This window comes from Coregonus clupeaformis, unplaced genomic scaffold (assembly GCF_020615455.1).
Source record: "Coregonus clupeaformis isolate EN_2021a unplaced genomic scaffold, ASM2061545v1 scaf0124, whole genome shotgun sequence".
In the NCBI taxonomy this organism is placed as follows: domain Eukaryota; kingdom Metazoa; phylum Chordata; class Actinopteri; order Salmoniformes; family Salmonidae; genus Coregonus; species Coregonus clupeaformis.
In genome coordinates, this window is record NW_025533579.1 from 689882 (window position 1) to 714290 (window position 24409).

The following is a 24409-nucleotide window of genomic DNA, read 5'->3' on the forward strand; positions in this document are numbered from 1 at the left end:
TGGCTTAGGCGTAGGTTTTGCATGGGCTACTGAATGACAGTCTAACACATATATAGGATGTTACACAGTGTGTAGAGAGTGTGTTTTTGATGTGTGTTGGTGTGTTTACCGTGCATGGCGTGTTTCTGTCCAGACAGCAGTTTGACCAGAGCCCAGAAGGCATCCTCTTCATTCATATAGATGAGCAACAGAGCAGTGATCTGACTCATGCCCTGGCAGTACCCCACCTCCTATATACACACACACACAGTTTTATCATGTATATGTATAGACAAACATGCATGCAAAACTGCACACACAAACTCACTTGTATACTTCTACACAGGACAATTAAAGGATGGTGGCTGGAGAGAACAGGGAAGGATGATCAGGAGGAGCTGGATGGGAAAAAGAAGGATGAGGGACAGGAGATGAGAAGGAAGTTGTAGAAAAAAGTTGATTGGGAAAAGGAGAGGTAGAGTAAAGAAGAGGAAGCGTAGAGGTTTAGGGGGATTCATTATGTGTGTAGTGTGACTCACCGTGTTGTAGATGGAGTAGGCTGTTAGGACGTGGAACAGAGCCTGCTGCCTGAAAACAACCACAAACAGTCAATCTACTAATGACTAGACATCATCTGCTGGAAGCACAGGTTAACTAACAGGATCACCTCTGGAGCTTTCCACAAAAGGTGTTGAATTCAGGTTGCTTTTTACATTTATTTTTCAAGAGAGACCTGGTCCAACCAAGACTGTATTCGGGTTACATTGGTGGAATGGCCTACTCTCATCATTCAAATGTTCTAATAGTCATATTGTATTCTTTATGAGATGAACAACTGCATTAGTGATTTTTACTTCCTATATTTGGCTGCCAGTAATGGCAACCTTTGTGTTTGAGGTAGTTGGAAGTTTTATGCTTTCATGGTATAGTTGTGTTTGAGGTAGTTGGTAGTTGTATTGTGTCATGGTCAGTTTTGAGGCAATGTGTTCAGTTCCTGTGAGGCTGTGGGTGCCTGGTCCATGCTGCTCTCTGACTCTGCAGGTCACAGTGTTTATTTCCCAGGGGCCCCTGGTTCTGGCTCTCCTCATGACATCATCAAGTAAAAACACAGAAAAGGGACGTGTGTCCTCTCACTTCCTTATAGGGAAATGTCAATGTCAGCCACCATTATGACAGAAAGAGGTACGGAGAGATAGATGTGTGTAATGGGCCAGGCTTTTTTTGTAACCCCCTACAACCAGGAGTTTTTCCTAGTCAGGGCACATGGTCAAGAAAAAACTCCAGGCCCTAATTATGGGTACTGTTCTGTAGTGACTAAGTGTAGATGTTGTACTTCTCAGCATGTTGAGTATGAGATACTGACTAGACATCGGGCCGGTGCATGAATATTATGTGGTCCCTGTGTTGCGCGCGTGTGTGTGTACTGTAGTGTCCAAGTGCAGATGTTGTTTGTCAGATGGAGGGAGATACTGACTTGACATCATATCGGTGCATGAACATGATGTGGTCCCGGTAGGTTCGGTTCACATCCAGGTCAATCTGACGGATGTCAGGAGACAGCCCCCGCGCCCTGAGCTTCAACTTCTACACACAGGAAACACAACAACAGAGAGCCAGTGAGGGAGTGTGTGTTTGCGTGTGTGTGTGAGAGAGAGAGTGAGATACAAAGGAATAAGACCACTGATCCATCCCGCAAATATTTATTGAGTTTTAATAAAGCTCAGTTGTCGCTAGACTCAGTACTCCAGTGCTGACACGCACCACACCTCCCCCTCCACACACATTAATCTTCCCCCGTAATAATGATGAATCTCTGAAATCGAATAAATCCAGTGTTTGCTGGCCTGGTTATGAATGTTAATGAGGCCTGGGCTTTAATGAAGCTGGCTGAGTGGAGAGAAACAATAGGAGAGTCAACTACAGTGTGACTGTGTATAGTTCCTACATGACTTTTCCCGGGGAGGAAGGAGGGAGGATGTTAGTCCAAGAGAGCACAATAACTCTCTGCTGTGAGGTTCTGGCTGGTGTTTCCAGAACATACCTCGTAGAAGTCTTTCTTTTCCTCCTTTATTTTGGGAACGTCGAGGAGCAGACACCACACCTCTCCTCGGAGCTGTAGGGGAATTCCCTTATAGATCCTCCTCACCAGCTGGAGGGAGACATGGATATGGGAAAAGGACATTCTTAGTGTTACATCAAAGAGACCATGCTTTACCTTTCAACCACACCCCCCAGCCCTAACACTCACGGTTCAAGGTTCAAAATGTTTTTTTCCCAATCAAATTCGAGCTCCACCACCGAATAGTTTCCATGATGAATTAATAGTATGAATAATCTGATTCACATGTAGAGTTAAGGGGGTATATCAATCATCAAGAAAACATAATTAATCAAAATGTTACTCAATTGGATAGTATGAGAGGACAAGTATGTGTGTGAAGGACAAAGAATATACAAAGTTATTCTGGGTGGATGGAAAAGAGGCTATAGGTGGTGTGTGTCTGGACCTCTGGGCAGATGGAGAGGAGCTTTAGCCAAGGGATCTGGTCATGCTCAGTGTGTGTGTTTGTGTGTGTGTGAAGGGGTAAAGTCATTCCATAGGCAGAAGGAGTTAAACATCTTCAGGACTCAGAGTGGAAAAGATAAAGTGCTAAAAGACAAACTGCTGGAACAGCAGAGTTAATCGTCCAGTGAATTCTCCTTTGACAGCTATTAAAATCGGCCTGTGGAAATGGGTCTAAAGCAGAGATTGAAAGTATGAGGAAAGATGGGTGCATGGGTGTCAGTGAATAAATGTGTGGGCGTGACAGAGAGTGTGTTTGTATGAATATATACACAGTGTACAAAACATTTATTGAACACTCTTTCCATGACAGACAGACATGGATTGTATATGTGTGTCATTCAGAGGGTGAATGGAAGACAAACTATTTAAGTGCCTTTGAACAGGGTTTGGTAGTAGGTACCAGTTTCACCAGTTTGTGTCAAGAACTGCAACGCTGCTGGGTTTTTCACACTCAACAGTTTCCCGTGTGTATCAAGAATGGTCCACCACCCAAAGGACATCCAGTCAACTTGACACAACTGTGGGAAGCATTGGAGTCAACATGGGGCAGCAACACTCTGTGGAACGCTTTCGAGACCTTGTAGAGTCCATGCCCCAACGAATTGAGGCTGTTCTGAGGGCAAAAGGCTGGGGTGCAACTCAATATTAGGAAGGTGTTCCTAATGTTTGGTATACTTAGTGTATACAGTGCCTTACAAAAGTATTCATCCCCCTTGGTGTTTTTCCTATTTTGTTGCATTACAACCTGGAATTTAAATTGATTTTTATTTGGATTTCATGTAAATGGACATACACAAAATAGTCAAAATTGGTGAAGTGAAATGAAAAAAATTACTTGTTTCAAAAAATTATAGAAAATAAATAATAGAAAAGTGGTGCGTGCATATGTATTCACCCTCTTTGCTATGAAGCCACTAGATAAGATCTGGTGCAACCAATTACCTTCAGAAGTCACATAATTAGTTAAATAAAGTCCACCTGTGTGCAATCTAAGTGTCACATGATAGTGTTTATGAACTGATACGCAAAAACGATGCCGGATTCAAAACTTAGAATTTTTCAATTTAAAATTATACAAAATTCTTGCTACCAATAGTATGTTATTTATATGGGGGATACAATCTTCCCAGCTCTACAGATTTTGCTGCGAAGATACAGAATCATTAGATCATTTGTTTTGGTACTGTCCATCTGTAGCTTGTTTTTGGTCACAGGTCCAGGAATGGCTGAAGGATTGCAATATTTACCTGGAGCTAACCCTGCAGATAGCACTACTGGGTGATCTGAAAAGTCATAGTCAAATCGATCAATAATATAATAATACTTTTAGCAAAAATGTTTCTCTTCAATTTACAATCTGTAGAAACAATGAGAATAGATGGGTTCAGAACTTTTGTGAAACATCACAGTACAGTTGAAAAATATATGGCAAATAGAAGTCCAATATTGATGGTGTTAAGAGATAGATGGGAGGTGTTGAATGGAGCTGAAGGATGGGACTAATAACAACTAACAACAACTAATAACAAGATAACTAATGTAAAGCATACTGTGTCCATAATAAGTATATAAGTTATAGGTTGAGAGCTTTTGTGAAAGAGCACAGTTAGAAAGATATGGCATATAGAAGCAAACCAGATGGGCATCATGAAAATGATCGGAGAGGTTGAGGATAGAGGAAGTTCAGGAGTAAAAACAAACAAAATAGAATTATTGTAAAATTGACTGTGTCCATAAAATGTATATAGTCTGTATAAGCTGGAAGTAGAGGCCAAAGCATTGTTGTTCACTAGTTTACTCCAATTAGGGAAGGGGTGGTGGGGTTGGAAAGTAATAAAGGGAAATATTTTTTTAAAGGAAATGTATATATATATATATATATATATATATATATATATATATATATATATTATATAGAAAAATAAAACATATGGGGGAATGGAAGTCATGCAAACAATTACATTGATGAAAGTTACAATCTATCTGCAATATTAAAGCTGATCTACACCCCCCCAAAAAACAACAACATGATCGGTCACATGATCTCTTGCTGTGTGCCAGATAGACACTCGGGACTCAACGTTTCTACAGTGACAGCCCTGTAATTAGGGCTCTGATGAGGAAGTCAATGAGTGCATCTGTTCCACTAATCATGTGTTTGTGCATTTGTGTGTGTGTGTGTGTGTGTGTGTGTGTGTATGAGATTGAATGGCTCTTCATTGTAGAGGTCTCTCCTGCTCGCTGCACTCCACAGTCCTCTATCTGTACCATCGATTCACTGTCACATCAACACCTGTGCCAGGACACAGGCTCTACCCTACAGCACATTTTTATTAGATCTATTGATTACACCTGCCTTACAGATGCTATAACCTGTCTTACAGACGCTATAACCATATGACTGCATTAGTATGGCTGCATTGCAGCTGCTATTCTTTTCAGCAGCACAGGAAACAAAGAGAGCCATCTCAACCGTAACCTGTTTTACCAGCAGAGCGAAGCCGGCAGAGCACTGACTGACAGAATGGGAAGTGAGAGGGGTGGGGGGTGGGGGGTGAGAGAGAAACAAACAAACAAACAAACAAACAAGTCCTTGGTTGCTGCTTGTCACGCAATTCTTGAAACCGGAGAAAGAGAGAGAACAAGACTAAAACATTCCCCTGAAAGCCAAGGTAATTTAAAGACAAATCTCCAATTTCCGCTGAAACCACCTCAGCGTACAACTGAAGGACGTCTGAAATGAATGCCAGAGGGCCCAACACCTATCATAAAGAACACCCCAAACTCAGGCACTAACAAGGACAGCTATTACAGAGGTAGGACCCTCTAAATGCCCTTCAGGGGAGATTCACTAATATCTGTTCACCAAAGAGAAGGAGAGAAGTGAGTGAGGCACGAGAGAAGAATGTGAATGCAATATTTGTGACTTGGTTCTGGAAACTAGGCGTATGTCGCGTGTCACTACTTCACAGGAGCGCCATTTGAATGTAAACTTTTTTTTTATCAAAATGCGATTTTTTGGCAGAAATGCCTTCTGGAACATGTGAACTTTCATGTGCCTTAATAACAAACTTGTATGCCATCTGTAAATACGAATAGAATTATTGTAAAATTGACTGTGTCCATAAAATGTATATAGTATGTATAAGCTTGAAGTAGAGGCCTAAGCGTTATTGTTCACTAATTTACTTCAATTAGGGAAGGGGTGGTGGGATTTTTTTAAAGGATATATATACACATATACACAATGAGGAAAAGATATTTGATCCCTGCTGATTTTGTTCACGTTTGCCTGACAAAGAAATGATCAGTCTATAATTTTAATGGTAGGTTTATTTGAACAGTGAGAGACAGAATAACAACAAAAAATCCAGAAATACGCATGTCAAAAATTTTATGAATTGATTTGCATTTTATGAGGGAAATAAGTATTTGACCCCCTCTCAATCAGAAAGATTTCTGGCTCTAGGTGTCTTTTTATACTGGTAACCGAGCTGAGATTAGAGCACACTCTTAAAGGGAGTGCTCCTAATCTCAGCTTGTTACCTGTATAAAAGACACCTGTCCACAGAAGCAATCAATCAGATTCCAAACTCTCCACCATGGCCAAGACCAAAGAGCTCCCCAAGGATGTCATGGACAAGAATGTAGACCTACACAAGGCTGGAATGGGCTCGCAAACGCCATCGCACAGCTTGGTCAGCGGTGACAACAGTTGGTGCGATTATTCGCAAATGGAAGAAGCACAAAATAACTGTCAATCTCCCTCGGCCTGGGGCTCCATGCAAGATCTCACCTCGTGGAGTTGCAATGATCATGAGAACGGTGAGGAATCAGCTCAGAACTACACGGGAGGATCTTGTCAATGATCTCAAGGCAGCTGGGACCATAGTCACCAAGAAAACAATTAGTAACACACTACGCCGTGAAGGACTGAAATCATGCAGCGCCCGCGAAGGTCCCCCTGCTCAAGAAAGCAAATATACATGCCCGTCTGAAGTTTGCCAATGAACATTGAATGATTCAGAGGAGAACTGGGTGAAAGTGTTGTGGTCAGATGAGACCAAATGGAGCTCTTTGGCATCAACTCAACTCGCCATGTTTGGAGGAGGAGGAATGCTGCCTATGACCCCAAGAACATCCATCCCCACCGTCAAACATGGAGGTGGAAACATTATGCTTTGGGGGTGTTTTTCTGCTAAGGGGACAGGACAACTTCACCGCATCAAAGGGACGATGGACGGGGCCATGTACCATCAAATCTTGGTGAGAACCTCCTTCCCTCAGCCAGGGCATTGAAAATGGGTCATGGATGGGTTTTCCAGCATGACAATGACCCAAAACACACGGCCAAGGCAACAAAAGGAGTGGCTCAAGGAAGCACTTAAGGTCCTGGAGTGGTCTAGCCAAAGTCTCCAGACCTTAATCCCATAGAAAATCTGTGGAGGGAGCTGAAGGTTCGAGTTGCCAAACGTCAGCCTCGAAACCTTAATGACTTGGAGAGAAGATCTGCAGAGGGTGGAACAAAATCCCTCCTGAGATGTGTGCAAACCTGGTGGCCAACTACAAGAAACGTCTCACCTCTGTGATTGTCAACAAGGGTTTTGCCACCAAGTACTAAGTCATGTTTTGCAGAGGGGTCAAATACTTATTTCCCTCATTAAAATGCAAATCAATTTATAACATTTTTGACATGCGTTTTTCTTGATTTTTTTGTTGTTATTCTGTCTCTCACTGTTCAAATAAACCTACCATTAAAATTATAGACTGATCATTTCTTTGTCAGTGGGCAAACGTACAAAATCAGCAGGGGATCAAATACTTTTTCCCCTCACTGTATGTATGTATGTACAGTGGGGGAAAAAAGTATTTAGTCAGCCACCAATTGTGCAAGTTCTCCCACTTAAAAAGATGAGAGGGGCCTGTAATTTTCATCATAGGTACACGTCAACTATGACAGACAAAATGAGGAAAAAATTCCAGAAAATCACATTGTAGGATTTTTTATGAATTTATTTGCAAATTCCGGTGGAAAATAAGTATTTGGTCACACAAAAGTTTCTCAATACTTTGTTATATACCCTTTATTGGCAATGACACAGGTCAAACGTTTTCTGTCGTCTTCAGCATGGTTTTTCACACACTGTTGCTGGGATTTTGGCCCATTCCTCCATGCAGATCTCCTCTAGAGCAGTGATGTTTTTGGGGTTGTCGCTGGGCAACGCACGGACTTTCAACTCCCTCCAAAGATTTTCTATGGGGTTGAGATCTGGAGACTGGCTAGGCCACTCCAGGACCTTGAAATGCTTCTTACGAAGCCACTCCTTCGTTGCCCGGGCGGTGTGTTTGGGATCATTGTCATGCTGAAAGACTAGCCACGTTTCATCTTCAATGCCCTTGCTGATGGAAGGAGGTTGTCACTCAAAAATCTCATGATACATGGCCCCATTCATTCTTTCCTTTACGGATCAGTCGTCCTGGTCCCTTTGCGAAAAACAGCCCCAAAGCATGATGTTTCCACCCCCATGCTTCACAGTAGGTATGGTGTTCTTTGGATGCAACTCAGCATTCTTTGTCCTCCCAAACTACAACGAGTTGAGTTTTACCAAAAAGTTATACTTTGGTTTCATCTGGACATTCTCCCAATCCTCTTCTGGATCATCCAAATGCACTCTAGCAAACTTCAGACGGGCCTGGACATGTACTGGCTTAAGCAGGGGACATGTCTGGCACTGCAGGATTTGAGTCCCTGAGCGGCGTAGTGTGTTACTGATGGTAGGCTTTGTTACTTTGGTCCCAGCTCTCTGCAGGTCATTCACTAGGTCCCTCCCGTGTGGTTCTGGGATTTTTTGCTCACCGTTCTTGTGATCATTTTGACCCCACGGGTGAGATCTTTGCGTGGAGCCCCAGATCGAGGGAGATTATCAGTGGTCTTGTATGTCTTCCATTTCCTAATAATTGCTCCCCACAGTTGATTTCTTCAAACCAAGCTGCTTACCTATTGCAGATTCAGTCTTCCCCAGCCTGTTGCAGGTCTACAATTTTGTTTCTGGTGTCCTTTGACAGCTCTTTGGTCTTGGCCATAGTGGAGTTTGGAGTGTGACTGTTTGAGGTTGTGGACAGGTGTCTTTTATACTGATAACAAGTTCAAACAGGTGCCATTAATACAGGTAACGAGTGGAGGACAGAGGAGCCTCTTAAAGAAGAAGTTACAGGTCTGTGAGAGACAGAAATCTTGCTTGTTTGTAGGTGACCAAATACTTATTTTCCACCATAATTTGCAAATAAATTCATTAAAAATCCTACAATGTGATTTTCTGGATTTTTTTTTCTCATTTTGTCTGTCATAGTTGACGTGTACCTATGATTAAATTTACAGGCCTCTCTCATCTTTTTAAGTGGGAGAACTTGCACAATTGGTGGCTGACTAAATACTTTTTCCCCCTACTGTATGTATGTATGTATGTATGTATGTATGTATGTATGTATGTATATATATATATATATATATATATATATATATATATATACACACACACACTGCTAAAAAAATAAAGGGAACACTAAAATAACACATCCTAGATCTGAATGAAATAATCTTATTAAATACTTTTTTCTTTACATAGTTGAATGTGCTGACGACAAAATCACACAAAAATGATCAATGGAAATCAAATGTATCAACCCATGGATGTCTGGATTTGGAGTCACCCTCAAAATTAAAGTGGAACACCACAGTACCAGGCTGATCCAACTTTGATGTAATGTCCTTAAAACAAGTCAAAATGAGGCTCAGTAGTGTGTGTGGCCTCCACGTACCTGTATGACCTCCCTACAATGCCTGGGCATGCTCCTGATGAGGTGGTGGATGGTCTCCTGAGGGATCTCCTCCCAGACCTGGACTAAAGCATCCGCCAACTCCTGGACAGTCTGTGGTGCAACGTGGCGTTGGTGGATGGAGCGAGACATGATGTCCCAGATGTGCTCAATTGGATTCAGGTCTGGGGAACGGGCGGGCCAGTCCATAGCATCAATGCCTTCCTCTTGCAGGAACTGCTGACACACTCTAGCCACATGAGGTCTAGCATTGTCTTGCATTAGGAGGAACCCAGGGCCAACCGCACCAGCATATGGTCTCACAAGGGGTCTGAGCATCTCATCTCGGTACCTAATGGCAGTCAGGTTACCTCTGGCGAGCACATGGAGGGCTGTGCGGCCCTCAAAGAAATGCCACCCCACACCATGACTGACCCACCGCCAAACTGGTCATGCTGGAGGATGTTGCAGGCAACAGAACGTTCTCCACAGCGTCTCCAGACTCTGTCACGTGCTCAGTGTGAACCTGCTTTCATCTCGTGAAGAGCACAGGGCGCCAGTGGCGAATTTGCCAATCTTGGTGTTCTCTGGCAAATGCCAAACGTCCTGCACAGTGTTGGGCTGTAAGCACAACCCCCACCTGTGGACGTCGGGCCTCATACCACCCTCATGTAGTCTGTTTCTGACCGTTTGAGCAGACACATGCGGCATTTATGTGGCCTGCTGGAGGCAATTTTGCAGGGCTCTGGCAGTGCTCCTCCTGCTCCTCCTTGCACAAAGGCGGAGGTAGCAGTCCTGCTGCTGTGTTGTTGCCCTCCTACGGCCTCCTCCACATCTCCTGATGTACTGGCCTGTCTCCTGGTAGCGCCTCCATGCTCTGGACACTACGCTGACAGACACAGCAAACCTTCTTGCCACAGCTCGCATTGATGTGCCATCCTGGATGAGCTGCACTACCTGAGCCACTTGTGTGGGTTGTAGACTCCGGCTCATTCTACCACTAGAGTGAAAGCACTGCCAGCATTCAAAAGTGACCAAAACATCAGCCAGGAAGCATAGGAACTGAGAAGTGGTCTGTGGTCACCACCTGCAAAACCAGTCCTTTATTGGGGGTGTCTTGCTAATTGCCTATAATTTCCACCTGTTGTCTATTCCATTTGCACAACAGCATGTGACATTATTGTCAATCAGTGTTGCTTCCTAAGTGGACAGTTTGATTTCACAGAAGTGTGATTGACTTGGAGTTACATTGTGTTGTTTAAGTGTTCCCTTTATTTTTTGAGCAGTGTATATATATGCGGAAAAACAAACGTGGGATTGGAAGTGATGCAGACGATTACATTGATGAAAGTTACAATCTGCAATATTAAAGCTGATCTAATATAAATTTAAAAAATTTAGTTGGTTTAGCTCACAGAAAAAGACAGTAGCTTTCCTGCTAGCCATGATTGGCTGAGATAATGAGTGGGCTGGACATGCCGAGAGATGAGTTCGGATTGGTCTGCCATGTAGCACGCTTCTGTCTGTGTAGGTAATCCAGTTTATTTTTTTTATAGTGTTATATTGCATAATATAACTGCATAAGCGTTGCTCTCCACTTTCTGGAGGACCGAGTTTTAAAATCAGTGGAATTAGAGTATGATAGCTAAGGAGATGGAGAAAACCCCTGTCTCCGGCTTACATCTTCAAACTAAGGGCAACCATGGCATCCGTGACAGGGAGAAGCGTCCATCCATCCATGATGTATAAGGGTAAGATAGTCTAGCTAACTGCTAGCTACATTTCTAGATATCAAACATTTCTAATTTTGACAGAAAGTTGTTTACATTTCAAGTTCAAGTGTACTGTTAGTTAGCTAGCTAACATTAGCTGGCTGGCTCGCTAACGTTACGTGTATGATCTTATTATTCGTATTTCATAGCCATTTGCTTTGCTGAAGTTATAGCCTAATGTTAGCTAGCTAACATTGAACCTGGTTAGTTAGCTACTTGCAGATTCATGCAGGGTAGTAACGTCATGAGTTGGGATTATGGTTAATTGTTTAGCTAGCTAGCTAGCTAGCTAGCTACATGTCTTAACAAAAGACTCCACTATGCAAGTATCCATTTCAATAGAATGTCAATGTGACAACTGTTGATAGACGTAGCTGGTAAATTCACTCTGGCTATCTACTCCGATTTCAGAGCACTCTCGTCTGAGTGTGCCAGAGCGCAGAATAACTGGCAAATTTACGAACGCTCAACACCCGTTGAATATGGCCGGTGTCAGTAAACGTTGGCAAAAAAGCGTAAATTGTTGCCAGCAGCGCAGTTGCAGTCACCAACGCTCTGGATAACATAAAAACAGCCTAGCCAGCTTTGCTAGGGCAAGTAAAATGGTCAGTGAGCTGTTCTCTCATTTATGTCTGGAAGTAGCTAACAAGCTATCCAACGTTAGCCAGTTAGCTTGGGTGCTTGACTGCTGTTGTTAGGACAGAACGCTAGGATCAACCCTTAAAGAGATGAGGGGGCTAAAGCTTAAGAGGGTGTGAACGATGCTGAATGGGTGTAGACAAAGAAGAGCTCTCCAGTAGGTAGCTTAGTGGGTAAGAACGTTGTGCCAGTAACCGAAAGGTCGCTGGTTCTAATCCCCGAGCCGACTAGGTGAAAAATCTGTCGATGTGCCCTTAAGCAAGGCACTTAACCCTAATTGCTCCTGTAAGTCGCTCTGGATAAGAGCATCTGCTAAATGACTAAAAAAATAAAATAAAAACATTCAAAGGCCATTTTCTCAAAAGTGAGGTTACAAGTTTTTTTTTTTTTTTCATTTAGCAGAAGCTCTTATCCAGAGCAACTTACAGTTAGTGAGTGCATACATTATTTTATTATATTTTTTCATAATGGCCCCCCATGGGAATCGAACCCACAACCCTTAATCAACTTTCAAAGCAGAATTACTTTCCCATTGCTCCTCAAATGCAATGTATGATATACCATTTTGTAGCTCTGTGTCTCTGCTTTTATCCAATGTAAAAAACACAATTTCAAATTTTGCTACACAAGACCCGAATCAAGGCGGTTGGTCACATTTGGGCGGCAGGTAGCTTAGGTGGGTAAGAGCGTTGTGCCAGTAACCGAAAGGTCGCTGGTTCTAATCCCGGAGCCGACTGGGTGAAAAATCTGTCGATGTGCCCTTGAGCAAGGCACTTAACCCTAATTGCTCCTGTAAGTCACTCTGGATAAGAGCGTCTGCTAAATGACTAAAATGTAAATGTAAATTTGACAACAGGAATGTGGGAATGAGAGATATTTTAAGAGAGACTGCAAGAAGGGGGAGAGATTGAGAGGGAGGAAGAGAGAGAGAGAGAGATCGTACCTTTTCACTGTTCTTATACTTGTCCCAGCTCTTCATCATCTTCAGCCATTTTGACGTCCTTTCTACCTCTAAGTGTTTTTGCTGAGGGGACACAGGAAGTGGCATGTTAACACTTCCTCATTACCATAACTCTGGAGGAACTGGATGTCAACAGATAAATATTCAGTATCACACATTTTGCTTCATAAAATGATCTACGATGAGGCAAAGGTTATAGTGACCTTAGAATGCAATCTAAAAATCAGGTCAGAACATTATGAAACTCATTGTAAGCTACAGTAGATTCTGAAAAGGAAAGAACTAATCAATTCTCAGCAACCAGAGTTCTATTCATAAAAGTAATCGTTAGTGTGTGAAAGACACTTTCTGTTCTTTCTCATCTGTGAAAGGTCATTTTACAGCGGCATAGACATGTGGGATGGGAGAGATGTAGTTAGCCCTGAGGGTCTGAAACATGGTCAATCACCTTCTCTTCCACTGAGTCGTAGGACGGAAGCTCATTCTCACTGGGGAGGAGAAACAAAACAAGCTTTAGTATTACATAGCTTTGGTTTATTTTTCTTGCTTTGAAAGTATGCAAGGTATCAATCATTGTTTGGCCATGGGCTTAGCTAAAGCTTTGCTGGTCTGGGCCTTTAAGAACATTACACATTTGGTAGGTGGGTGGAATTTTAGTAGGCTGTCTGTCTAACTCAACTCCCTCATACGCAGTGAAGATGGACAAGATAGAGCCCCAAGATGAGATGTCTCAACGTGAATACGGGCCACTCAAAGATTATTTCCAGAGGAAGTGGAGTCATTAAATAAATAAATGCTGTTACTGCCAGAGCTTGTTTAATCTTCCCTAACACTCATCAAAGGGAGGGAACATTACACGTCAGCAGCCACGCAAACAGGAAATAACACATTAAAACATTCCTCCATTCTGGCTCCTGTCCTGTCCCAGTTTCAACGCCTCTATGGCTATCCGTCAGTTACACTATGAAACTAACAGTTCAGAGCAGCACTGCTCTCTCTGTGCCACTCAGCCCACTGGCCTAGATCATAAAATCGGGATTTCCCCATGGTGGGGGCCTATTCCAATACTCTCAAAATGCATCCTTCCTTCTTTTAGTAATATTAACTAATCTGTCCATGACTGGGCAAGTGAAAGTAAGGTTTCCTCTCCATTGCTTTAACCAATCCAACATTGGTCAGACCTATGATTAGGTCAGATCTGTGATGACTTCAGGAAAGGAAGGGAACAGAGCCTGGGTCTCATCCCCCACTTCCTGTGTTTCTGCCCCGGGACTGCCCTGACCCCTGAACCTGACCTTTAACTCATACAGGAAGCACAGAGAGTTTGCAGTCTGTTTGTCGGTGTCTGTCTGGAAATGGGGCATTCCCTTATTTTCTCCCTCATCCTCATCATCACACCTAGTCAGTATGACCTAGAAAGGGCTCTCCTTCATAGGCTAATTCATGGAGCCTGAGGCCTCGTCTCTCCACTGTCTTAACCATGGGCCCCAGCTCTGTGCCCATAGCCAATCCATTGTCCTGGCATTAGGCCACAACCTCTTCATCTCTCTCTTCTCTCCAAGACCATAACCTTCAGCCAAGCCCCCATCTGCTCTCTCCATCCCTCGCTCTCCCACAGACCATAGCCTTCACCCAGGGCCTCAACCTCTCCATCCTTCCCCCTCTCCAGACAGTAACCTTCTCTCCATCTCTCTCTCCCCTATACCGTGAGTCTGGCCCTGAGCCCCCACACTGTGATTGTGGCTAACCCTGCAGCTTCCTGCCTGGACCAGCCCACATGTGCCTGCCTATATATACAACTGTTATAACTGCCTAAGAACAGTGTTGTTTAAGAGCCATGCAACCCCACTGCTGGCCATGCCAAAGCCACACAACACACCAGCCTACAGAGAGAGGCTTATACTCAACACCAAGCTTTATAGAGTCACTTTCTCCTACTTCAAGACAAGGGTACTGTTTTAAACTAGTGTTCTTTGAAGCTTACTGAAGTCAAATATCAGAACACAAACAAGGGGGAAGATTGTGGTGTGTAATGAATTGATCACTTAAGGGTGTATGTGTGTGTGTGTGTGTGTGTGTGTGTGTGTGTGTGTGTGTGCTTACTGTACGAAGCCGAAGCGGTCAATGACTTTGTACAGGTGGAAGCTTGCATCCTCCCAGGGTTCCACAGTGGCGCCCTCTTTTCCCTGCAATCAAAGAGCCTCATGGGTAAAGCAATGAATAACAAGTAGTCTGAAATGCTTGTGCTTTAAAAAACCATCCTTGGGGAACATATTTTTTTAAACTTTGAATGCAGCACAAATGAGAATGAATACCAATGAGATACTTTGAATGAAAAAGAAGTGATGTAACTTGATAAATATATAGAACTGGATGGCTACATACTTTGTAAACATCGACACTATTACAATAGAGATAGAACATTAACATCAAATGTTATTCTACACTGAACAAAAATATAAACGCAACATGTAAAATGTTGGTCCCATGTTTCATGAGCTGAAATAAATGGATTCCAGAAATGTTCCATACGCACAGAAAGCTTATTTACATCCCTGTTAGTGAGCATTTGTCCTTTGCCAAGAATCCATCCACCTGACAGGTGTGGCATATCAAGAAGTTGATTAAACAGCATGATCATTACACAGGTGCACCTTGTGCTGGGGTCCAAAATGTGAAGTTGTATCACATAATAAAATGCCACAGATGTCTCAAGTTAAGGGAACGTGCAATTGGCATGCTGACTGCAGGAATGTCCACCAGAGCGGTTTCCAGAGAATTGAATGATCATTTCTTTACCATAAGCCGCCTCCAATCTCATTTTCAAGAATTTGGCAGTACATCCATCCGGACTCACAATCGCAGACCACGTTCATGGCATTGTGTGGGCGAGCGGTTTGCTGATGTCAATGTTGTGAACAGAGTGTCCCATGGTGGCGGGGTTGTGGTATGGGCAGGCAGGAATAAGCTACGGACAACTAACACAATTGCCTTTTATTGATGGCAATTAGAATGCACAGAGATACCACGACGAGATCCTGAAGCCCATTTTCCTGCCATTCATCCACCGCCATCACCTCATGTTTCAGCATGATTATGCACGGCCCCATGTCACAAGGATCTGTACACAATTCCTGGAGGCTGAAATTGTCCCAGTTCTTCCATGGCCTGCATACTCAGACATGTTACCTGTTGAGCATGTTTGGGGTGCTCTGGATCAACGTGTACGACAGCATGTTCCAGTTCTCACCAATATCCAGCAACTTCACACAGCCATTGACGAGGAGTGGGACAACATTCCACCGGCCACAATCAACAGCCTGATCAACTCTATGCAAAGGAGCTGTGTCGTGCTGCATGAGGCAAATGGTGGTCATACCAGATACTCACTGGTTTCAGATCCACACCCCTACTGTTTTTTAAAAGGTATCTGTTACCAACATATGCATATCTGTATTCCCAGTCATGTGAAATCTATAGATTAGGGCCTAATGAATTTATTTCAATAGACTGATTTCCTTATATGAACTGTAACTAAGTAAAATCTTTGAAATTGTTGCGTTTATATTTTTGTTCAGTATATTTACCCTCAGACATTCTGGAGCAGGGATGGGCAACTCCAGTCCTTTCCGCTCCCCTTCAGAGTGTGTGTGTATGTGTATGTGTACATTCTATGCTTGGCTGTGCTACAGAGCCTAGCCCTGCTGCTAACAGGTGTGAAATGAAGAGCTAGGCAGACGCCCCCTGAGTCACAGCCTGACTCAAGGCCGAGGAGAGGCTGTTTTTTTTAATCAGACAATAGAAAGAAAGTCAACATTGAAAATGAGAAAATGGGAGAACGCAAGAGAGAGCAAAGGAAAATAATGAGAAAATGAAAATAAATTGTGAAGACGGAGGGGAAGATGGAAGGATTGTATAGAGAAACAAATACAAGGGGAAAAAAAGAGAGAACAGGTGGGAGACTGAAAGAGGGCAAAAGAGGTGAAGAAGAGTGAGCGAAAGAGGAAAAAAAGAGCGAGAGCTAAACAATCTCCAGCATTGGCTGAGGTCTGTAAGGCTAGCCTGAAGACCAGCTGGTGAGGTCATGGATGTCTAAATACATCTCTCCCTCGCTTTCTCCTTCCCTCGCTCCCTCTCTTTACTGGAAGTTCTGTCCTAACTTAACACAGCTCCCTCACACAGCAGAAACATGGTAAAATAAATATGAATAAACCAAAAAGAGATTGTTCTTACATCCGACCTCAGGCCGAACATTTACATTTTAGTCATTTAGCAGACGCTCTTATCCAGAGCGACTTACAGTTAGTGAGTGCATACATTTTCATACTGGTCCCCCGTGGGAATCGAACCCACAACCCTGGCGTTGGAAACGCCATGCTCTACCAACTGAGCTACACAGGACTACACACACAGCGCCAGGAAGAGATGTCAGTGGAGACACAGACAGACTGTATAAAGCCCATGTCATTTGGTATCTGCGTATAGACACAGTGGCACACACACACACGACAGCTGTGTAACATCCATGTCGTAGCAGAATTGGAGCGTGATTCTGTGCAGTGTTTCACTTTGTCAAGTTTCCATGTTTCTGGTGTTACGTCTATGATTGACTGTCACAGTTAGAGAGTGTATAGAATGTTTCTGTACCTTTTCAAGTATTCTCCTGTAGTCAAAGGAAAGAGGAAGGATAGGCCGTACTCTCCCATACCCTTGAATGAAACCCCATTGATAGAAAAGGTCTGTAGTGAGAGCATGACCTCCATCTTTGTCTTGATGTTTTGATAACAGTCTCCCTCCTGGGGCACCCCTCCCTGACACCGTCATGATTAAACTGATTGGACTCGTTCCGCTTCGCCAACGAGAGAAAATGGACTCCTCTTGTGATCAGGGTCAAACATCAAAACATAATTAAACTCTGTGTCAGAGTGCCCGCCTCTCTCCTCCTCTCCATCCCTCCATCATTGCTCCTCTCTTAATGAGCGGGCTTGATTATACTGCCCGCTGGACTTAATTAAAAAGGCTAATTTATAAACCAGGCACGACGGCTGGCTATAGTGATGATGCCACAGGCAATGGAAAGAGGTGCCACACACACAATGGTGTGGATGGACACACACACACACACACACGTTTCACCATCAGTCTGACAAATATGACAATTTTATGACAAGAAAACAAAGCACAAATCTCTGGAAACCTCCTAGAAATATTGTTATCCCAGCTTCTGTCTGGTACTGACAGACAACCATGCAATGCTGCAGGTGATTGACTGTCCTAATAGAGGGTTTCTTACCTTGTCATATTTGGAGACAATATTGGCCCTCTCCTGCTCAAGCCTCAGCACAGCATCCTGCTCTGTACCAGACGCTGCCAGACAAAACAGAGGGAGGAGAGAGAGGGAGAGAGAGAGAGAGAGAGGGGATAAGAATTTGTCTTAAAAATGTCAACATGTCAACCTTTGTATTGTGGTTCCAGTAGGCTCAGTGAAGGCCAATACAGACTGGATATGGTCGTGCTGTACCTTTTCACTACCCATCATCAAACACCAAGTGGTCCAGTTCTCTGGACCCACACTGAGCCAGGGGTCAAAGGTTAAAGCCTGGCCTACCGTAGCACACACTGGGGGCCATGTCTGAGTCACACTGGTGGAACTAGCTGGGCTCACCAGGGGTGGAGTGTGTCATACACAACTAAGAGGCTGTTTGAGAGCAGTAGTGTGTGTGTGTGTACTGTATTGTGTGTGAGAGCCTTTGAGTTGAGCCACTTTGAGCTCAAAATGGAGGCCATTGTCATAGAGGGACGTCACTATGTGACAGACAGGGAGAGAGAAAGGCTCTGTGTCTGCACAGCCTACGTGGTGTGTGTGTGTGTGTGTGCGCGCGCGCGCGTGTGCGTGCGTATGTCAGCTATTATACCCCAGACGGACGATTAACAAGAAACTGTCACACGTGATCAGGATGCTGAGAGAGCCCAACAAAGGCATGAAAATGAATACACACACACACACACACACCTCTCCTTTACCTCAACTATACCACTCAACCAAGTGAGTTTCCTCCATTTATAATCATTGGTTTCCTCATCAGATTATGACCGTATGATTGGACCGGTCGAATGTAAAGGTTCAACAAACACAGTCACTCTACACACACACTGCCACTTCCTGATTCAGCAGCCAATGGGAAGTTCAAAATACAGGAAACAGGTTAACAAAGCTGGCACAGAATATACGTGTGTGTGTTGGATCATGGTTTGAAGCACTGTGGTAATAGTGGAAAAATAGTGGAAAACAAAAAAGAAGATTTATTGATAGAAAGAGCCCCATTGGTTATATGATTTCAACAACAACAGGTAGTTCTTGTGATGGAATGTAGAACATGCCGGAACATACTGTGTATCTGAGGTTTTCTATTAGCAAAAGGCTTGTACTAAATCATCCTTCCTGATGTGAAAATATTCTGGTACACTTTGATCCGGTCAAGTCCTGATGGAAAAAGACGATGAATCTTTCCAGGCGACGGATCAAGCATTGGCATTTCATCTGCTTTGATGTACCTACACTGAGCTGCCAGCTAAATGCACATTAGAAAGACAAGTTGTGTGTGTGTGCCTCAGACACATTGGACTCACGCTGAGAATAAACAAACACTGAACTAGTTCTGTACATTTATTTTTACACAGAATGAGGCAGCTTGCTGACCATATTAGTGTGAGAATAAATACGTCGCTCCACACATAGCACAAGAAAGAACACAATACTGTGTTCTTAGTGAAAGAGGCTATTGTAGATACTCTGTGTGCTACTGTGTTCACTGAGCTGGTGTGAGACATGAAGTAATTCTCTCCATTCCCCAGAATGGCAGAGAAGCAACCACCAATGAGGATACAGCTTTTCAACCCTCTCCACCAATGAGATGTTCTGCTTGGCCTCCACTCAAGAAGTACAAGGTCTCAAGGGAAGGGTGATTTTACAGTTTTAATCATTTTGTTTTTCCTTTCTCTTTTTTCCCTTTCACTTTTTCAGTCAGTATTCCGACAGGAAGTATTCCACTCTGATTCTTCCCCACGTCCTCCCTGGTCTCGTCCGTAATTCCAGTATGTCCCGAACAAACATCGCTCTTATTGAGCCGGCCGGAATTTTTATGACAGGGTGGTGTGTAACTGTCTGTCACAGTGAAAGGCATGTCGCCATGGGCTGCCAATGGAACACAGAGTGGGAGAAGGGACTGCAGGGGGACAGCAGGGGACACTGTCTGGAAATAAATAACGTCAGTCCGTCCGTCCGTCCCCCCCCCACTGAATTCCACCCAGGAGGCTGTTTCCATGGTTCAGTGGAATGGAATTCTGGGTAAATGGGATTGAGTCTTCCCATAGTAAAGCCCAGGGTTGGCAGCGTTAGCAGTAACACACTGAACCCCCCCAGCGGCCATATTAGTATTCAACAGGGGCAGCGCTTAAGCTAAACGCAATTAGACTCTTTCATGCTTGGGGAATGGTGCTGGCATCCGTGACTCCGTGTTTGTAAGGGGTTGGGGGGCTCGTTCAGAGTTATTGTGTTTTGTTATGTTGCTTGGACTGCTGTGACTCCTCGTGCCTCCAGAATCCTCCTGGACAAGCCCCTGCCTTGAGGCTACAGGGCTGCTTGAGGAAAAACATCCATACCTGAACCTTTGCTCTTCCAGCGAGTCACCCCATCCTCCTCCCCCTCCTCCTCACCCTGTACACTCCTACTCTTCTTTTCCCTGGTTAGACCCACTACCTCACTGACCTTTCACCCCTCCCTCATCCTCCTCTGCCAGTCTCAACCTCTTCACATGGCAGCGGCCTGTGGCGACGGCTGCGTAGAACGGCAGGTCATTTCCCTCTCCCGCTGTGACTAAAATGTCCCTGTCGGTCTAGCACTTTGCCTGAGTGGAAATTACCTGGTCCTCCGCTTTCCCCTTCATTCCTGCTCTCTACCATCAGTCACACAGCCGTGTCCCTCTCTTTCTCTCTCCATCCATCCCTCACAGAGATCATATAGTTAGTTAGAATAGAAAGCTGTCATTTTCCCTGCTGAAAGGTCTTAATCATACAGTAGGCTTCTGAAAAACGCAGGAAAATGTCACTGAAAGAACAGAGGAGAGAACTGGTCTCGCTCACAGGTTAGGGACAACATGTTGTCAATCTGTATATAACTTGTCTGTCCATGATGATTCAAGTGTTGATCAAGTCTATAAAAGAATGAACCTAGAATCATGCTTTAATCCAATCAAATCAGACTCAGAGCCCGTCTCCTGGACAACATCATCAAAAACAACAGACTTTATAATAACATCCCTCTCTCTTAGTCAACATAATAACAATGAGTCTTCCTGTGTCGTCCATCTGCTAAAGTACCTGTCTGTATCCATCACAACTCCTGTCACAGAGTGAGTCAGGATGACTGTAAACAATAGATAATAATATTAGTGCTCCTCTCTTTTAGGGTCTTGTGGTTTCTATTCCAAGACTTGTCTTTTGCTTGCGCTCTCTGCTCCAAGTTAACACTCATGCCTGGTTCCTATCGGCAAAGGTACTGAAGCTGCATGGTTCTAATGGAAAGAAGTCATTTCCTGAACTCACAGAGCCTCACACTTCACTTTTTTCATCCGTCTCTCAGCCTGCCTGTGTTCAGCCAATCAACACGCCCCAAGGCCAAGTTGGAGACGACCAGGCTGAGAGTGCTGCCTCTATTCACCTTACTGCATTACACACATACCAAATGGACTTATTACTGAAGAAAAAGGATCTATATGGCAATCGCAAAGTGCACCAAGGCCATGTCAATTCATGCCTTGAAATGAATATAATGTAAAAAGTGAACAAAAAGAGAAATACCTACTGAATAAGGACTGAAATAAACATTGACGTTTGCGGTATGCCAGAGTTCTAAATGGAGCCTGTGTGTGTGCTGTTGTAGACGTACCATTGTGTGTCCAAATATACAAACACACACACTAGTCTGATGTCACCCAACTGTCAGGGTAACAGCAAAAAAAAACATTAAACTGTAGGCTAACCACACGCGGCATAACACTGGGCATGCTATTAGCATTGCTCCAAACCTATATTCATTTGCCCAAACTAGATGTAGAACACACAAACATGTTTCAACCTGTACCCAACCACATCACACAGTTGACCTCAACACAGTCACAATGACGTCACTCAATACCATGAAGACATGTCTACCCACAGAGTAGTTTACCCTCAAACTACGCTCACAGACATGTTATAAATATCATGTGACCTTTCATGTCTCCAAGTAACTGAATCTCAATTGCAAACTGTACAACACCATTAGAACTTTATCATTTAAGTTACATTTTTCAACCCCAAAAAAATCTGACAGAAGCAATAGGTTTTCTTGAACACCAAAAGTTTGTCCTAGTAAAGTGTCAAAAACCAAAGCGGTCTTTTTTGCCTGAAGTCAGTCGCCTCAGTGACATCACGACTTACCTCTCTTCACACTCTCTGTTGGATCCTCCAGTCTACTGAGAGCTTTAGTCCGCATTAGTGACAGCCCGGGATATACCAACGCAACTCACAAAAACCCCTAACCCATCCCAGAACCACCGACTCTGCCACGGCAACTACTTCGCACGACAACAGTCCACACTACCAATGAGAGGAACCAGAGAGACAGACAAATGGTGGCTTGTGTTGATACGCTCTTCAGAGCAGCAGAAGGGAGATCAGAGTGGTTGAGTTTGAGGGCTTCTGTCACAATGCAGCTGTTTGTTTACTTTACAGAGAGATTAGAGAACGAGAGAGGGAACGAGAGAGAGCAAGAATGAGAGGGAGAGAGAGAGCGAGAACGAGAGAGAGAGAGGGACACTGACTTCAGGATCAAGTCACTGCTACCCCACTCACGACATTCCACACCCAAACACACAACAACAGCCCCTATTCAAGAGAGAGAGAGAGAGAGAGAGAGAGAGAGAGAGAGAGAGAGAGAGAGAGAGAGAGAGAGAGAGAGAGAGAGAGAGAGAGAGAGAGAGAGAGAGAGAGAGAGAGAGAGAGAGAGAGAGAGAGAGAGAGAGAGAGAGAGAGAGAGAGAGAGAGAGAGAGAGAGAGAGAGAGAGAGAGAGAGAGAGAACAAGAGAGATGAGGAAGACAGTGGGTGGGACACAAGGAGAGGGAGATAAAAAAATCAAGGGACAGCCAAGAGGAGGCAGAGAAGAGTTTAGACAGCGTTTGGATAAACAGCTTTCATTAAGGAGACTCATTATCAACTCCTGTGGTGAGTCGAATACCCAGAACGATCATGTTGATCAGGCATATTGCAGGACAGCCGGGGAGAGAAGAGGAAGGGAGGGAGGGAGAGGAAGAGAGATAATTGTTCTTGGATCTGTCTCTCTCTCTTTCTCCATCGCTACGGTACATTTCTACACTGGCACACACAAACGCCCACGCCCATGCCCAGTAAGGGAATGGCTGATGTGGCTGAAATGTTATCACTTCTAAAGAGTCGAGGTCATCCTGCAGGGCAGGCAGGCAGGCTTGGAGGCTCTGGTGTTCTTTCTGGGAATGTTCTAACACACTGGCTACTTTCTGAGAAGGGACACGTCCACTGCAACCACACTGTCAGTAATATGGACTTGAGAGTTATTGAGCACATTCCAGTGAATCCTCTTTTTAAAAAAAGGACGGAGTAAATTAAATTTGAAATGAAAGTCATGAAATGCATCTCGCCTTCACTCTTGCCCTCTCCCCCGCTCTCTGTATTTGACAAGAGCAGCAGGATATTGTCATATTGAGTGAGAAGTTGACCCTTCACCTCACTCTTGACTGGTATATAGTTCTCTCTCTCGACTGTTGTACAGTTCTCCCTCTCCCCTTCCAACTGTATATAACAAATCTGCCAAGCACTTTGGCAACTGTGTGTGTGGGCGATCTCTGGCACCACATAGTAAGATGAAATCAGAGAGGAGTGTCATAAACTCCCCCGTACTGAACTTTAATGTGAATATAAAACAAGTGATTTAAATATGTTCCGCACTCCAGTAACAAGTGGATCCGAACTGTCTTTGTTCTGTTAGGTGTGTGTGTGTGTGTGTGTGTGTGTGTGTGTGTGTGTGTGCGTGCAGTGTTCACAGTTGAAGGTGTCAAATCACAGAAGTGACAATCTATGTACACCATACACACCTTTGCTGGAGTGTTTAATTAAAAACATTTATAAAATCATACTTTCCCTGGATTTCACAACAACGTTCCCAATTCTATCTGGACTACTGGTGCTTTCTGTATGCTACTGTAAAACAGTAGTCTAAGCTTTGTAGAAAGCTTTGTGCGTGAAATCTGACACTAGGCGTAGAGGGACTAAAAGGCATCACTTTACAGATGATCAATCAATATTCAATTAGCAATCAATCAGCAGCAGTATAGTGCATAATTCCACTGTTAATCTAAATACATGACATCCACATAGAACACCTTTATACAGTATCCATCCACCCACCTATTCCGATTGGCACTTAGAGACACTCTGGATGAAAACCTTGGTGTGGGTTGGCAGCAGTAAAGACGGACACACACACACACACAGAAAGACCGACAGACAGACAGACAGACCGACAGACAGACAGAGCCACGATGAGTGACACACAGTCTCATTGTTACTTTGGGAGGAGTCTGACACCATCTCTATCTATC

General features: G+C 43.8%; 1 protein-coding gene and 1 non-coding gene across 2 annotated transcripts in view; both read right to left on the minus strand.

Moving 5' to 3' along the window:
- The window catches only part of LOC121559429 (USP6 N-terminal-like protein), a 38418-nt gene that overhangs the window by 7030 nt on the left and 6979 nt on the right, over positions 1-24409 (minus strand). The window contains 8 exon segments of the mRNA XM_045213567.1: positions 110-230; positions 519-567; positions 1454-1563; positions 2021-2128; positions 12716-12796; positions 13182-13221; positions 14837-14919; positions 18027-18100. Coding sequence (XP_045069502.1) covers positions 110-230; positions 519-567; positions 1454-1563; positions 2021-2128; positions 12716-12796; positions 13182-13221; positions 14837-14919; positions 18027-18100 — 666 coding nt within the window.
- On the minus strand, positions 17062-17135 carry trnag-ucc. Its single transcript has one exon. It is a non-coding gene; the product is annotated as a tRNA-Gly (tRNA).